The 17,895-nt window shown below is 30.9% G+C and overlaps 2 protein-coding genes and 1 non-coding gene across 3 annotated transcripts in view; 2 read left to right on the top strand and 1 right to left on the bottom strand.

Annotated features, from left to right (window-relative positions):
• The window catches only part of LOC132755770 (ubiquitin carboxyl-terminal hydrolase 38-like), a 30,894-nt gene extending 30,328 nt beyond the window's left edge, over positions 1 to 566 (bottom strand). The window contains exon 1 of the mRNA XM_060746687.1: positions 147 to 566. Within this exon, the coding sequence (XP_060602670.1) occupies positions 147 to 182 (36 nt within the window). The 5' untranslated portion in view covers positions 183 to 566. The remainder of the gene's footprint in view (positions 1 to 146) is intronic.
• Positions 567 to 13,390: 12,824 nt separating this feature from the next.
• Positions 13,391 to 13,462, top strand: Trnam-cau (transfer RNA methionine (anticodon CAU)). The gene has a single exon. It is a non-coding gene; the product is annotated as a tRNA-Met (tRNA).
• A 433-nt stretch (positions 13,463 to 13,895) lies between these two features.
• LOC132755762 (uncharacterized) overlaps positions 13,896 to 17,895 on the top strand; it is a 51,164-nt gene continuing 47,164 nt past the window's right edge. The window contains exon 1 of the mRNA XM_060746677.1: positions 13,896 to 14,069. Within this exon, the coding sequence (XP_060602660.1) occupies positions 14,018 to 14,069 (52 nt within the window). The 5' untranslated portion in view covers positions 13,896 to 14,017. The remainder of the gene's footprint in view (positions 14,070 to 17,895) is intronic.

Below are 17,895 nucleotides of genomic sequence, written 5' to 3'. Positions count from 1 at the left end.
ATATTGATTTCCTAATACTTTCTTATAAACCCTAAAGGCAATCTCAGTATCAATGGAAAAAAAATAGTTTAAGAAATTAAAATATAATCAAATGATTTATTTATACCTATCAAAGAAATATTATTAGTAATATAATTATATTTTACCTTCAAGGAGTATGACTTTGATTTAAGCCAACTCATTTTTTGTTTGGTTTCCTCCACAAAAAAAAAATAATTATAAAACCATTCACTTTTTTTTCAAAATATTTCTTAAATTGACAATCTTATTTTAAACCGGCCTATAAAGCACTTTAAACCAACGAGAAATATCCATCTTTTCTATCCAGGTAGGTAAGTAGATAGTGAATATTTAGTCCACCGACTGATATTGTATATATAGAAATTTTACAGCCTATTAACGCATCAATGCTCCACTACTCTCCCAATCCACATTCCAGCATTGCTTCAAATTGACCAGACTTCTTTTTATACCCAATTTTTCTATTAGATAAGCTATACTTTAAAATTTCGTCTATATTAAGTAAACAAAACTATTTTTCTCATTTTCACCGAACCAAGTTATTGCTTATCACCGATTTGTGTTCGAACAATTTATTTTACCTGTGAAAATAATGCCCAAACTCATAAATAATGTGTAATAAGCGTTGAATTTTTTAAAAACTTAATTCAACTTCCAATAATGTTAAGCTTTACAAAATTTACGCAAAACAACATGAAATTAAAAATTTAGCAAACTAAACTTAAAAACCTGAATAACGCATTGTGTTTATGAAATTTGATACTTATAATAACATGTTAAACATTTTTGGAAGCGTAATAAAGTGTTGAATATTTATACAATATTACACGACAGTAAATAATAGATTGGTATTATAGGATTAGTTTACGTATGAGGATATATACTTTACCATTATGGAATGTCACATGACCCCATTCTTGTTATGATCGATCATAATATAACAGGTCAGTATGATGATAGATTTTAAATTTGAATTTCTTAACCAATAGAACTTGGGAATGAAACTTGGTATACAGGTCATTTAGCACCAGTACAGGAAAGATGATTTTGGCTAATGTCAAGACTGATACAAACTTCAAAGCAACACCAGGCATACCTCGTGACTGTTACAAAGCAACACCAGGGGGTCTAAACCACCTCACCTGCTAGACCTACGAGATGCATGGACACCAGTTACTCAAACCCATTAAGTCGCCTCTTACAATCATGCATTGCAATTCTTTTGCCTCAACTATTAAAGGCAACCTGTCCGCCACAAGGGGCAGGTCAGTTTGATGATGAATACAGTAGAACCTGAAGCAAGTCTGCGTGTGCATATTCATGTAGTCAGGTTAAAAACCTCTTCTTAGTAATAAAAAAAACAACCCAAAATTGCTAATGGACAGTTCCAAAGAATGGAAAATGGGCAAGTCAATAAAAGAAATTGAGCAGTGTAAGGATTACCATAATTCACAGACAGTTCATCCTTATTAACATTAATTTTGTTCATATTTATTCACTGCATTGTATTGTATTACTGCATTGTTGAAAAAGCAATTTTATCAAATAACTCTAAAAAATTTCTATTATACTAAAGGTGTTACTTACTTCTAACATTTAAACATGTTCAAGATGTTAGTTCTTCAACTTCTCTACAAAAATGTTAAGAACTCATGATGCTTCTTTTTTGTTATTTCTACCTCTTGCTAAATATTATTTTTACTCAATGCATTTTGCAAGAATGCAAGTTAAATGTTTAAACCCTGAAGAACTTGGAGAGGTCTTTGTTTCCAATAAAAAAATTATTAAATTAATGGTAATGGATTAAAGAAAGTTAGACTTCTTGCATCTTCAACTGTCAGTCATAATATACATCTCCATATCAACACTGTGCCACATGAGCACATCAGTTAATACAGTGTAATACTTTCTTTATTAACAATTGAAATCATGTGATAATTGTGATTATAATTTATGTACACCTCAGGTACAAATAATAAGCAATTATGACTACAACTTTTTATGTACGACGACATATTGCACTATAATTATGCAAGGGTCGATAATTATCATTACATACGTCTTTTATTTCAGTATTAATTCACATGCATATTAATGCAATAGTACTTACTTTATTAATCATATGTAATAAAGACTGTACATAAAATATGCTAGATTCACAAACCGGTGAATATAAAATTTAACCTCAATGATACCACGATTATGTTATGCATAGCTTATAAATATTTTGAAATGCAACATTCATAACCCATCCTTAATATCTATGTTATTTTCATTGACTTCTTTCATACCTAATTATTATTCATTTTAAGACATCATAACTATTAAAAGCAGTATCCAAAACAAACCATCAACAATTTCGGCTGCCCACCCCCAAAAACCCCTTCCTCAATTTAAGCTGCTTTTACAAAAATTAAGAAAATCTTTAAAGTAAAATTACTATCTTGTGTAGGATTAATTTATTTTAACTGATCTAATTCATTTACAAATCACAAAGGCACCAAAATCTAAAAACATGGCAAAAGGGTTTCCAAAAACAGAATTAGCATAAATTATGCAATATTTTGGATTCAGATAGCATTTAGCTTCTTGTGATATGATTAATCGTTTTATATTTCATGAGACATATTCAGTCATATTGCCCTTATCCTTTTAGTTCCTTTAACAAGCAACATAGATCCAGGTCACACTGCACGCATACTAGGGCCATCTCTATGCTATTTATAGCTCAAATTTTTGTATTCCTTTAAAACACATTGAATGAACTGTTCTAAATTAAAAGGAGGGCAAATCCATTACAAATATTCAGCAGATTAAAGGTTAAATGAACTCCGCTGATGTCCAAAAGTCTAAAATTCTTACATAGATCAGCTGGGACACTTTAAACAGAAAGATATGCAAAAGATAATTAAAAAATATACTCAGAAATAAAGTGAAAATTGTACTTTTGTGCTCCTCTTAATCATAGCTAGAATATACGCTTTTCAATTTTGGGTCATTTTTTTCACAATAAGAATTATTCTGGAAAAACACAGAGTTAGCAAATGACCTGAAATTTTGCACACAAATTATTGGTCTAAACCTACATCAAATGGAACATTAACCTCGGAAAAAAATGTTCATGAATCATGTCACAAAAACCTCAGTGGAGTCCCTTTAAGGTTTCTTTTTGTGAAGCAGTAAATAGAAATTTTAAAAATATATTTCAATTTCCTCTTGTCATTTTTTTCTGTTCACAAAAGAACCCCATTACAATAGATGCTTAAAGTCAAGTTAGCTGTAAATATATCTTAAGACTTCCACTACCACCTCAAATGTCATAATTCATTTTGAAAATATTAATAATTCATACAATAAGTGGTACAGCAAAAAACAAAAAAACTTTCCATTCACTTAACCACTCAGCTGCACCAAAATAAACAATACAATTTTATGGTACATATATCTTAACTTACAGAGACCACTCTCAAGGTTTGACGAAATGTAAAAAAATGCCTGAGGAGTTTTTCTTTTTTCTTTTAAATCAAGACCTGGTGAGAAAGGGTGTAATTTTTATTAAATTAAAGACCATGTGTGAATGAGGGTGTCTGAGCAGAATAATAAATTACGGTATACAATTTATGTAAAATTAACCTTTGTAGAGTTCAATTACAATTTACAGGCCATGAAGAGATTTTGGCAGTCATATAAACAACAAAGTCTATTTGTAAAAACATGAACTGGATACAAATTAACAGTGTATTTTAATATATTGGTATTCTTCGCAAAGCATTTCCTTGTTTTAAAATGCGAAGGTTAATAATTCAATAGTTTAATATTGTATATGTATATGAAAGACACCGATTGTTAAATCTTCAACTTCAACGACAAGAACAAATTTTATTTACTATACGGCATCTTGCCCATGCCAAGAATGTTAAAATGGGCTTTTAGGCATAAGTGTTACTAAAACAATCTGGCACAAAATTATTCATTAGCTTGGAGAAATTTTCAAAATATGTTCTGACTGAATTGCAAACAGTGCCGACCATGATCAGATTGGTATAGAACTGATATAGTACAGGCAGATCTTGTTCCGCACTACTCACATGGGTATATTTAGTTGCCATCTGTAGACAAATAGTTAAAGAATTGCTATTCCTTACAGTAACGGGTTCATGGAAAAGACAAATACAGTAAATAGGGATTAAACGTTGATCGAGTATAATCGATAATTGATCGTTTATAGGACCGATTAGCGATGATCGAATACAAAGTTCAATAATCGATCATCGGTTATTTATCTTCTTGCTGTTACTTAAGTGACTCACTTTATTATAATTATTATTCTTGTTTACAGACATACTGTGCTGAAATTTGAAATTAGAAAATTGCTACACAGTCTATTTGTAAATATGAAATAAACAGGTTTTGACTTCAAACGAAGAAGATATGTATAGAATTATTCTACACACTAAACTAAAGATGGTTACAATATAAATATATAGTGACATTAAAAAAACCTGGCATTTTTATTAATGACCAACTTCTCTTGTTCCCATACATAGCTTATTCATTCCTTTATTGGAATTGAGACATAATAATTTCATAGATATAATGAATTTATTTGATTAAAATATTTTACTCAAGGATGAACATAAGCATCAGAGTAACTAGTTTATTTCAGTTGATTAAGTGGTAGTTACACAAAATAAAGAATATTAATGGAATTCTTATAAATATTAAAGCATGATATGTGCATTGTACATATTTACTTTGTTATCATAAATGTTTCGATTATATAATCGATGATTGATCGAAAAAGGTTGTTCGATGATCGATTATGATTTTTGTCCGATTAAGAAACCCTAACAGTAAATATGTTTTAATACCTGATGTATTACTCTTTTAAGACTTTCACTTTATATCTGGTATCTTCTCATTCATGTTTTATGGCAGCATCCTGAAAAGACAGAAATTAAGACATACGTTTTTGTTTTCGATATATTTTATATCTATTCAACAAAGTAATAATTTTTTTCGCACTGTAAAACAGTAAAACAAAAGCTCCGGAAAAAACTGTTTTTAAAGCAATTATGAACGTATACTGTATTTATTCATCTTCTTAAGGACTACTCGTAATCTACTTACAGACTATTAAATTATATGCTGTATTCTTTAAAACAATTATGTTTTAAGTACAATGTATCTTAAGCTATAGGTACAAAATAGACACTGTAATTTGAATCGTAATGATAATAATGAAATTTTATCAAAATTTTCAAGAAGAAAAAATTAACTTTAAATGATAACTTTATATTAACTTAATTTATCTTTATTTTCTTAAAATGACGCTGAATTATCCCAGTATATGTTGTAAATATGAGCCGCGTCACGACAAAACCGCGCAGTCTGATCAGGATCCATGCTGTTCGTTATCAGTTTCTCTTCTTGTTATAGAGTTGGTAAGCGAACAGCATGAATCCTGATCAGACTGCGCGGATGCGCAGGCTGGTCTGGATCCATGCTGGTCGCAAACGCACTATGTTGGTTTTGTCGTGACGCGGCTCATAATTATGTCTTTCCAGCTCAGACACAAACTTATGCCAATTGAAAACAACAACAAATATATATGTTGCAATTTTAATTTGTGAGTGCATTGAACAACAGGTATATAACATACATATATATTTTTGTTGCGGGAAGGCTTTTGTCAGCCTTGTTATTTTCACGGGAGGGATTTTGTCCGCCCTTTCATTTTCACAGGAGGGCCTTTGTCTGTCCTGTCATTTTCACAGGGGGGCTTTTGTCCGCCTTGTCATTTTTGGTCGGGACAGGGATTTTGTCCATTTCCCTTCAACGATATGGAACCTATAACCATATTGTCACCTTAGTGCAACAATGCATGATTAAATAGGAGTCAACCTATTACTGCACTAAAGTGACAAGATGCTACATCAGTTAGAATGGTGTTGATTTTGCTTCTTCTGTCAGAATTGTGTTAATTTAAGATCAATATAAAGCAGTTTGAGCCAGTTGCTGTCACCTTTCAATTAAGGTTATCAGTTGACCATCAGTGACCATTTTGTGTGTATGGTCATTTTCCAATGGACCATACCATGCCAAATAAAAAAGTGACCAGAAGGGTTTTACATGTCACTGCCCATGTCCAATAGGTCATTGACCTGTAACTGAAAGTGCTGAGGTGTCATTTTAAAAAGTAGTTTTTACGAGATTAAACATTCACTATTAAAATCCAATTAGAAATATGTCATGGCCAGTAATTGGAACACACATGTTTATTTTATATAGGACATTCCCACAATATGATGGTTCATGATTAAAAAAAAAAATGTGTGTCAATGTTTGTAATACAATACAAAAAATATGCAAAATTTTTGAGAAAATTCAACATAACTGATATATATATATACATATATCATATTTCAGAGAACAGCATTTGATGATCCCTTTATCCGATATAATGAAGGCAGTTTAGTGCATTAATGTTATCTGGACTGGTGGCAAAAACTATGATAAAATTAAATCATTTTTCCCTGAAAAATATATATACATGTATACCTTTTTTTAAAGGTGTACACCTCAAGATGAGTTATTCTTTTCTAAATATGAATCTTTAGGAAAAATTCAGTACAAGTTAAGAAATGCATAAATATTCTTACCCATATAATGCTACATATAAATGGGGTGAAATTATGGGATGCAAATTAAAAATATTTGAAAAGCCTGAATTAAGCATTATTTCAATTTGGTTTTATATAGTAAAAGAGTGCTTTCAGGAGTATAAAAACCTGAACTTAAGAATGCCTTAAAACTAAAATCATCATATCTATTCTTTTACAGAAAAATATGTTTACTTTTTAAAACTTTCAACGGTGGCATTAAAGGCATGAATCTGTTCTTGAAAACTGCATATTATTAATTCATTATATGAGCCGCGTCACGACAAAACCAACATAATGTGTTTGCGACCAGCATGGATCCAGACCAGCCTGCACGTCCGTGCAGTCTAATCAGGATCCATGCAGTTTGCTTACAAACCTTATTACAAATAGAGAAACTGATAGCGAACAGCATGGATCCTGATCAGACTTTGCGGATGCGCAGGCTGGTCTGGATCCATGCTGGTCGCAAACGCATTACGTTTGTTTTGTCATGACGCGGCTCATATTATCTACATTTATTTGACCACAGCTGACTTATACAGTCATGTATAATAACATTGATAATCAAATTTTCATTCTTAGTGTCAATCTGATGACATAAGAACAGTTCATTAATTAATTTAACCCTTAACCTTAAATAGACTTGTCCATTTTTCAATCTGGACAAAACCATTCAATATTTTTATAGATTTTTTTAAAAAATATTTACTGTGCTTATTAAATAAAAATTTTGTTACTATTTATATCTATGTTAAAATTTTATCATGATGTTCATGTTGGACCGACACACCTAATATTATCACCAGTGCAGATAAGATAAAAGTAAGGTGAACTGAAAAGGCATTGATCACATCAGCTGACAAAATATTTCAAAATAATTCATGATGGGTTCAAAAGTAGTGTGACCTAACTATATCGAGGGCTCTAATATATCTGGAGTCTCAAATATTTACTTATCTCTAATATTTGAACAGTTGTATGTACATAGCCCAGTGATCTAAACATAAGTGAATTTATATGGCCTCATACTAATTACAGGAGCTAATTGGTTACTTGCACACATGCTCTAAAGGCTAGTTATACCATTCCCTTATAAGGTCAATATTTAATCTTTTCAACTATAATATCTTAAAGGTCAACAATTAAGAATACGTCTAGTAAGAGATCCATTCAAAATTTGTGTTCTGACGGGAAAAAAATGAAATTATACATGAATGAAGTAAAACTATGATCTTAGTGCCATTACAACATGTTCCATGACACTAGGATGTCTTTTGTATAGAATGTACCAAAAAATGTTTTTAAAAAGACAAAAAATATTCATTTTAATAAATATTATAGCTTCATGTATGTCAACTAGAACAAATCATTATGCAATTTAAATGTATATATACCAGCTCTACAAATTTTTATTTTCAAATGAAAACTGAAAAAGTTAGAAAAACTGTGTCAGGATTCACATTTTTCTAGTGGTATTACAAAATAACTACATAAAAAGTTGTTAAGTTACAGTCCACAAAATTGCATGGATATAAAATGAGGTTAAATTACTGTGTTACATTACATCTAGCAGAATATAAAAACTCTATATTATCCTTAATTTTGATAACAAAAAAAACAACAACATTACCAACATAATCATTTCTTACTGACCTGACTTGAGGGCCATGGTCAAGGTCAAAGTAATCTAATTACATTTTAAGTTTATCCATAAATATACTTTTCATATAGCATTGTTCATATAGCATTGTCTGTACGAAATCTGCTGTGGTCATAGTATTATTTTTACAATAGGTTTATCTCTTAGATTTGGTTTGCTAAATTGCTAATCATGGTCATGCAACTACATAGTTAGGTGAAGAAGCAGACGCTTGTTTTGGTTGAGTCTATTATGTTTTGTTTAGGGGGTTGAGTTGTCATACACAAATTTACAATTTATATGCATTTATTTTTTTCCAATGATTGTTATTATCTTAAATGCTTCTGGGATTGTTGTTTTATCAATTCATTTGTAAATAAGATTGTTATATGTCTATTAACAGAATAATTTTAATGAACACGAAATTAGTTCACACCTACATGTGTATTGGTAACGTGATGGTTTAAGCCAATGAAAACACGTCAATATTATTATACTCAGGCAGAGAAAAAGGGTGCAAAGAGTAAATCGATAATCTTTATGTAGCCAGCAAACTTTGAATTGCAAGTATTTTTTCATATCTTTTCGGCAGGATAAACTGTCCGAGGATTCGTATCGTAAAATGGCTGCCATTTACAGTATCAAGTGATTATCCCAAGCACCATCGCGACTTAGCGCGGGAATTTTAATTATAGCTAACCTCGGCGCGTATACCTTTTTCATATTTTATTGTAATAAATATTTACAAACTGTGTCTTTCGGGTTTTTATCAATATATAACCAATAATGAGGTTAATATGAATAAATAATCATATCTCAAATCTTTGACTATGATTTACAATGAAATTCTACCTTAAGTGTATTAAAAAGGTTTTTAAATTCCTGTAAACTTTTAAACTTGACACATTAATGAATAGTTGTGATAAAAATATTCTACTAAAATTATCTTTATTTTGTAAAAAATATATGTTAAAATTTAGATAACTAATACTTCTCATTCTCCGTTCCCATTTGTTACAATATAAAATACATGTTGTATTGAATTCAGTACTGGAAATGAACAATTTGATCTCCTTTTTGTTTATTTAGCTAGTCATAATTGTATTTTTATATTGTGATATTAGTGATTTTTGACTGTTATTTTTCTGTTTGTTTGTTGTTATAACCAGTTGCATATTATATGCCTTGGTTTAATAAAAACTGAAACTGAAACTGTAATTTTATTTTGTGATTATGCTTCAAAGCAGTCAATTGAACGTGAATTTTCTTTTCTTATTTTGATTTCCTTGAAATCATTTTTCTCATCTGAAGGCATGCAACTTTAATATGGTGATACATTAATTACATTCCATGAAAATGTTTAAAGATATAAAATATCTCAAGACATGTTTGTTCATTTTACATTACACCTTTAATTCAGCAAACATAAAGTCTTCACAAACAGTAGTATGCAATCGTACCTATATTACATACGAATGTATGTAATATTTTTCTTGTTTATAAGGGACAATTATTTCAATTTGCATAAACTATCATTAAGTGTTACCTTCCTAATTTCTTTATAAAAAAGAAAGTTTCAATATCTTTCCTAGAAAACTTCAGAACTGAAATCAAGGCACTTTTAAACGTGTCCTGGTTATTGGATATGTAGTATAAAATTATCAACACTTCCATAAATCATTTCATAAATCATATATTATACCTATAATATTACAATAATGCTTATATGTACCAAGGGAGACAATTGGATAGAAAACAACTCTTTCTCAATCTTTGTTATCTTTCCTGACATTCTGATTTTCATAATTCACTGAAATTCACCTGTTTTTATTAATCACAGAAAAGCAAAAGTTAAAACTATGTCATATACTGGGAAAATATTAATATAACATGCATAACAGCTATCTAAAACTTTAATATTGTATAAAGAATAATTTTAAAGTTTAATATGCGGCCTTTCAATAGACTTACTACAGAATTAAAATAGTTTGGGTTTTCCAAGTTAATCAAGAGGTACCAACAAACTTTTAGAGTTACTGCTTCGAAAATAAGCCTGTCAGGTTGTCTACTCTATTGTGAATGAAAGTGCTCCGTTAAGCTATTACTGTTTAACTTTGTATTTAACCCATTACTTCATGAGCATTTTGTGAAAAATGGTTGTCTTCATTGAAAAGCCTCCTGATATAAGTTCAAATTGCTATGAAACTATAAAAAAGGCTTCAATACTGTTCAAACTTGGCACAAATGTTGACTGCACTATACCCAGCTGCCTTTGTAACAGCATACTCAATCTTTAATTTCCTGTTACCATGGCAATGAGGGGGCATCTTGAAATTGCAAAAATCACTATTTTGCATTGATTTTTCCATCAAAAGTGATTTCAAAGTAATGCAACTTCTCAATTAGAATTTTTGGCCGTATGGCTAGCCACTTTGATACAAACATCCTGTCTAAGTACATATAATGATACCTGGGAAGATGGATAAAAGATATGACAAAAAGTGTTTGTTTTTTTTGCACCATTTATTTATTAATTAATTTCTCCATCACCTTTAATTTATCCTTACTGTATGCTGAATCAAAATTAAAATATAAGGCCATATTAACCACTTTTTGGCTCTCACACCAATGTTGGCTCCGGACTGTCCAATTTTAGGGCAGGGTTGACAATCCAAATACAGTCCTGTCGAGACTGCCTTAGCGACCCCCTGATTTAAACGACTCCCTGTCTTATCCGACCTTGTTTCAGTACTCCCAACGTATTTTCCTATATAAATGGTCTGAATTAAACGACTCCCTGTCATATGTGACAAACGACCCTAATTGTCAGGTCCCAATGCAATGTTTGGTCTGATTTAAACGACTTTCACACCTTTTAATTGTCCGTAAAATCAGATAAATAATACCTATTATAACACCCAGAGGGCCAAAATAATTAAGTCCAATTATAATCCAGTAGCAAACAAAGTCTACACACCTCTATCTCAATTACACAGTTGACATGTATAAATGCAGGTATCAAGTGACGTAGCGTCTGTTTATGGAAAGCATGACGCAATCGATGTGTGTGTAATGTACATTATGGCCTGAGTAAACTGGTTATGACTTGTGTTAGATTTTTTTTTTAATTATAGAGTGCCCAGGCAGCATATTTTTTTTATTTACCTTTCTATGACTGCATAATTAATACGGAAAAAATATTGATACTAAACCAGAAAAAGCTTTGGATATGGATATGTTGAAAGATCCTGTAACACAATTTTTCATGGTTTTATTTCATAAATATGATGCTCAAATTAAGATTTGTCAATAATGTAAGTTCAAATAAGCATTATTTATAAAGATATCACCCAATTTAACATTTAATATAAATAAAGGCCATTAAAGGGAGGTAATTAGAACTTTATTTTCTATAAATTCTAAGTTAAATTTTCCAATAAGTAATCAATGCATGTAATTTATTGATTAAATATAATGTGCACAAATATTTTCAGTACACATTTTACATATTCTTTGATGTTTGAAAGTTGTTTTATTTGCATAATTATATCCATATATATTTTTTTTGCAAGTGTGGTATACACTCTGTAACAATATCAATTACAAAACATAAAGGATCTTTAAGTCACAATGGTATATAGACAGCTAGATGATACTTAAATTTAATTTTCTTTGAGACTGTATTAAGAGACTCCCTGTCATATGTGACCTTTTTCTGAAGATCCCTTGGAAAGTCACATATGACAGTCTCGACTGTATTGTTGTGTAGCCAGATCCACTTATTTGAGGAAAATATTGACAAAACGGGGGACAAGATTGACCAAAATCGCGACTGGATTCAATGAATTGGGGCCAAGAGCTTTGAGTTTACTGTGATTCCTGTATCTGTAGAGACTTCAGTTTGTTTTGTTTGTTTGTTTTGGGTTTTACGTCACATCGACACAGTATAGGTCATATCGTGACGTTCCAGCTTTTCTGGTGGAGGAAGACCTCAGGTGCTTTTCCGTGCATTATTTCAGGCACAAATAGGCACCTGAATAGAACCACCGACGTTCAGTAAGCTAGATTGATAGCTTCCTCACATGAAAGAATCCAAAGTCCCTGTAGGGATTCGAACCCACGGCGGTGATAGAGACTTCAGCAAACAGGATTTATAGTATTGCTCGACCTGCAAACAAGTCAAAATTCAAGCGACATTTAAAGTTAATGGAAGCCAGGTATAATTCCTGAACTTGGCATCTAGTGAACTGTTTGGTCTCAATATAAACAGCTGCAAGACTGACCAATAATTGAATTTTACAATCTGATATTGCATAAATGAATGAAGGGCAACCATTGTCTATATAATACAAAGCCCCCTGTTTGTTGAGCTAGTGAACTGTTCAATTTCATTAAAAGTTTACAAATCACAAAGAGTTATAAAGAGTTCTTTATTCCAAGCAATTTCAGATTATTTGCTTAAAATTTACAACAGATTTCTCATCATTTTTAAGTGGCAATCTCATGTTAAAGTACAATCTCAATATTCTCTTTTCACAGGAACTTAACATGATTATGTCACTTTCTTTTCTCGTTCCCGGCATATTTTCATCACCCCACCCACTTTTGTTCATTCATATGAAAAATATATTTCATTTTATCAAATTTTCATTCAATTGCAAAGTTTTTTTCTAGGTTTTTTTTATTACCATTATTTTACTTCTCAATTGTATTGTCTATTTTTACCTGTTGTATGTTTTCTATTTGATCTCTTGAAATGATTAAGTTCTTTTACGAGTATCGATACTCTTCCGTCGTTTCGTACCTTTCTTTTTCGCCCTCAATAATTTATTGAAATTTTGTTAAACTAAGCTCGTGAAACAAATGAAAAATGTACAAGTAAAATTAAAAAAATAATAACAATAGCGTTAACTTAATAATAGTATCAATATTCGAACATAATAACATCATACAGATAACCATACAGAAAAACTATCAAATATCTTCAGGTCGGGAGATTTAAGGACGAAATTTGAATATTTAAATGACTTTATAAGATTTCTTAACTTCTTACATTGACATGAAGAGCAGAGTGGCGCAGTGGAAGCGTGCTGGGCCCATAACCCAGAGGTCCGAGGATCGAAACCTCGCTCTGCTATACACTTTTCTTTTTTTTATATACATATAATAAAAAATTTTGGACCGCAATATTTAAGACAATTAATATCTTATGAATTTTAATGATATGTTTCATTTTAAGTCTAAAAACATTAGTTTCAACGTATGTTGAAAATACATGCAATGAACTATAAAAGCCATGTATTTAATATACAGGCGAAAGTTAGAGCTATAAATATAGATGTACACGGGTTTGTTTTTATAAAAATAAGATTAAATCCATTTGAAACTTTTGTGTGCTGTTAAAAAACTTTTCAAAAAGATATTTACCGATTGCAAATATAAGATTTAGCACCGATATCAGTGGCGCAGCTCAGATTTAAACAAGAGTTTTGGCGGCGTCACGGGTAACAGACGTCCATTCTATGTATAAAAAAATAAAACATTACACAGTCTGGAAACGACGTCAATTGCGGTTGTCAAGGCGTAATTTTATCGGATGACGGACAATACATTGAATGCACGATTTTTCCAGGATATAAAATGAAGTAAATCGAGCCTTTTTGAAATGATATAGGAAAACACCAATTATGTAATGCCGTTTTCATCCATGGCGGGTAGCCAGAAAGATGAAATAGGTGTATCAGGTAAGCATTTTTAATCAAATCTCATTCTGAGTATTGCAGGACAGTAGGGTACACTTTGAATGATGCAATCTTTTGTCTGGGTTGATTTGGTTGACCGAGTCACTAGCCTATCAAGAACCTATAATGCCTTATTTATTTATCTGTCGATGCCTAACTGTTACTGAAAATCTGAGAGTTCTAACAAGTTAAATATACAAACTTCAATTGTACATGAATGACAGAGAATAAGTTTACATTCACGTCATAATTAAGATTGACATTATAATCAGATGTATGTGGAGTTAAATACATACATCATGCATATCATTACATCTCCCTCCTTTATAGTAAAAATTAATTACATAATTTTTGAGAACTGTTCTTATTATTCTTTTTCTATAATGTCCTATGATAATGAGACTTTCCTTCACGGATTATACTACAATGACACCCTGGTGTTGCCTAAAGTTTGTAACAGCATTAATTACCGTTATTTATCTCTATAAAACGTGCTGGTTTTTGTATGGGTAAAGCCGTGTCTACACCTATTCAAGTTTCTTAGGCACATGTCACATTTAGATAAGCTAAATAAACGGCCCTTTCAACATTTTTTCAGGCACAATTTTTACTGAAATGTCTCATTAAGATAGCCCAGGATTTATACCTTTGTCTTTGCAAGACTATCATGTTTCTGTAAAATATGTGAAAAGAAGCGGGAAAATGATGCAATTAGCTAAAACAGAATGGAGTTAATGCGTTCATTCTTTTTTAAAATTGAAAAAATGTGACAAAAATTTATTTTGTTTGATGAAACTTATTCACTAAATGAACAAGATCATTTTAAATCCATTTTGACTCTACTTGAAAAAGAGCTCTTGTTTATTTTTTTACAATGTATTTATTTTTATTTATTTATTTTTTTTTTTGCTCTTCTGTGTATCAGCGTATTGATTTGTTCCTTTGACCAAGACATTGTAATCATTAACTGAAATTCAAAGGACATGTACACTGAATCACAACAAAAAGTCAGAAAATAATAAAAATAACAGCACTATCAAACCTTCGGGCACATGTTTTGTGTCAAACCGGTGTTATCAGTGTCTTGACAGCCAAAAACTTGTAGAAAAATAGAACATGTTCTAACTTTCTTGCAAGGAATTATCTTCTTGGATGTCACATAATTTCTCTTTAAAACTCATTCAAGTAGGGTGTCTACACTATCCAATACAAGAGAATATGATACTTGCATTCAAGACTTGGATAGGTGTAGACGGGCACTTAGAGTTCGTATTAAGACGACCGTAGGGAGTCTTATCGAACTCTTACCCATATAACTGCAAATCGGCTCTTACAACTCGATATCAGATAAAAATATAGAAAGTGTCACCTCTTTAATTAAGCATAACATTATTTTTCCCCAGCAGTCACGTACAAACAAGGATGGGGTCCAATTACTTAATCTGGCATGTAAATCAATGAGTTTTTAATAATACCTAGGATTGTTAATGCAATTCATTCCTGTCATATGAAACAAAATAATGTTTTGCTTACTATAAACAGTCAGCAATTAATAATTGACATTTTTTAGAGTTAAAAGGATATCAAAAAGTTACTGTGTTCTCATTTGTCTCTGCGAACTGAGCTCCATATGCATTATCTATGTAATAAATTTGAATGTATCCTCACATTGCTACAGTGTTATCAGCCTTTTTTGAAACACCTGACCTGGCTAATTAAAATATGCCAATCACAATTTTCACTATCAGCACTGGTTTCTTCATGAAAAAGCAGCTACACTAATTACTGCCGAGTAAGAGCCGATTTGCAGTTATATTTAGTTAGTACACATTTACCAAAGTTTCAAATGACAGGAATGAATTGCATTAACAACCCTAGGTATTGTTGAAAACTCATTGTTTTACATGCCAAATTAAGTAATTGGACCCCATCCTTGTTTGAACGTGACTGCTTGTGAAAAATAATGTTATGCTTAATTAAAGAGGTGACACTTTCTATATTTTTATCTGATATCCAGTTGTAAGAGCCGATTTGCAGTTATATGGGTAAGAGTTCGATAAGACTCCCTACGGTCGTCTTAATACGAACTCTTACCCATACAAAATTTACTTAATCTGTCGTCTAACCAGTCTAACACATTTTAATAATGCATTATATTAGGGAGGAGTTAGAGCTGTGGTTTGCACTCTGAATTGTAAAATATCTAAGGTTAGCAAAACCATGCCAACGTAAAAAAATTAAGCGAGGTCATGTGTTTATAAATGTGAGGATACGATCAATTAATTTATTACATAGATAATACATGTGGGGCACGCAGAGACAAATGATTACATTGTTAGTTTTTATATCCTTTTAAATCTAAGATAAATGTCTGTTATAAATTGCTGACTGTTTTAAACTTTATATTTTCTAGAAAAAGTAACCAAAACATTATTTGCTTTCAGTCGATAGGAGTAAGAATACAATGATTACATTTTTTGGCTGGAAAACTCATTGTACCACCTGTAAACCTAAATTGACACACACATAAAAAGTCAACTGTTTTTCAAATGAGCAAATCAATAGGGATTTTAAAATTAAGTGAATAACTTGAAGCTAATAACGAATTTGTTTCAATTAATAATCTAAAAGGATGTACACATTTCATTAACTCAATTGTTTTACCTAATTGCATTGTTTTCATCGCTGTTTTTTTCCAGATATTTTTAGAAACATGATAGTCTTATTGTAGTTAATGATCAACATTATTTTTTGTCCAATCACATTGTAGTATTTTTCAAATTTCTGCTTTGTCTAACTTTGGTTAATGTGTACTAACTAAATAAAATTCACTTAATCTGTCGTCTAACCTCAGTCTAACAAATTTTAATAATGCATTATATTAGGGAGGAGTTAGAGGTATGGTTTACACTCTGATTTGTAAAATGTCAAAGTTAGCAAAACAATGCCAACATAACAAAAATTTAGTCGAGGTCAGGTGTTTCTTAATGTGAGGATACAATCAACTGATTTATTACATAGATAATACATGTTGGGTACGCAGAGACAAATGATTGCATATTAACTTTTTTATATCCTTTGAACTCTAAGAAAAATGACTGTTATAAATTGCTGACTGTTTTAAACTTTATTTTTTATAGAAAAAGTAACCAAAACATTATTTTCTTTCACTTGATAGGAATAAACTGCATTAACAATCATTTATATTAAGAATACAATAATTACTACATTTTTGGCTGGAAACTCATTGAAAATGTACCCCCTTCACACAGAAAAAAATGAACTGTTTTTCAAATGAACAAATCAATAGGGATTTTTAATAATAGTGAATAACTTGAAGCTAATAACAAATTTGTATCAATGAATAATCTCTAATGTATTTTTTTCTCACATTTTCCATTTATTTTTAGAGGATGTCCAATTTTCATTAACTCCATTGTTTTTACCTAATTGCATCGTTTTCCTCGCTGTTTTTTCCAGACATATTATAAACATGATAGTCTTACTGTATATAAAGGTATAAATTCTGTGACATTTCAGTAAATAATGTGCCTGGGCCATTTATTTAGCTTATCTAAATGTGACATGTTAGCAACTTGACAAGGTGTAGACATGTTGTAGAGCGAAAGGGCGGAGCTACAGGTGATTTAGAGAAATGCCTTGTTGTTAGTTGAAAAAAATAATGTTGATCATTAAATAGGTTAATGTTTAATAATATGCATTAACAAAAATAATTGGTCGCCTGCCTGCTGCAGGCTTGACCAATTATTTTTGTTAATGCATATTATTAAACACTAACCTATGCATAAAGGTATAAATTCTGTGACAT

Source organism: Ruditapes philippinarum, unplaced genomic scaffold (genome assembly GCF_026571515.1).
Source record: "Ruditapes philippinarum isolate M1 unplaced genomic scaffold, ASM2657151v2 ctg3229_1_1_1_1, whole genome shotgun sequence".
Taxonomy (NCBI): Eukaryota; Metazoa; Mollusca; class Bivalvia; order Venerida; family Veneridae; genus Ruditapes; species Ruditapes philippinarum.
Note: the sequence above shows the minus strand (reverse complement) of the source record. Positions and strands in the feature narration are given on the sequence as shown.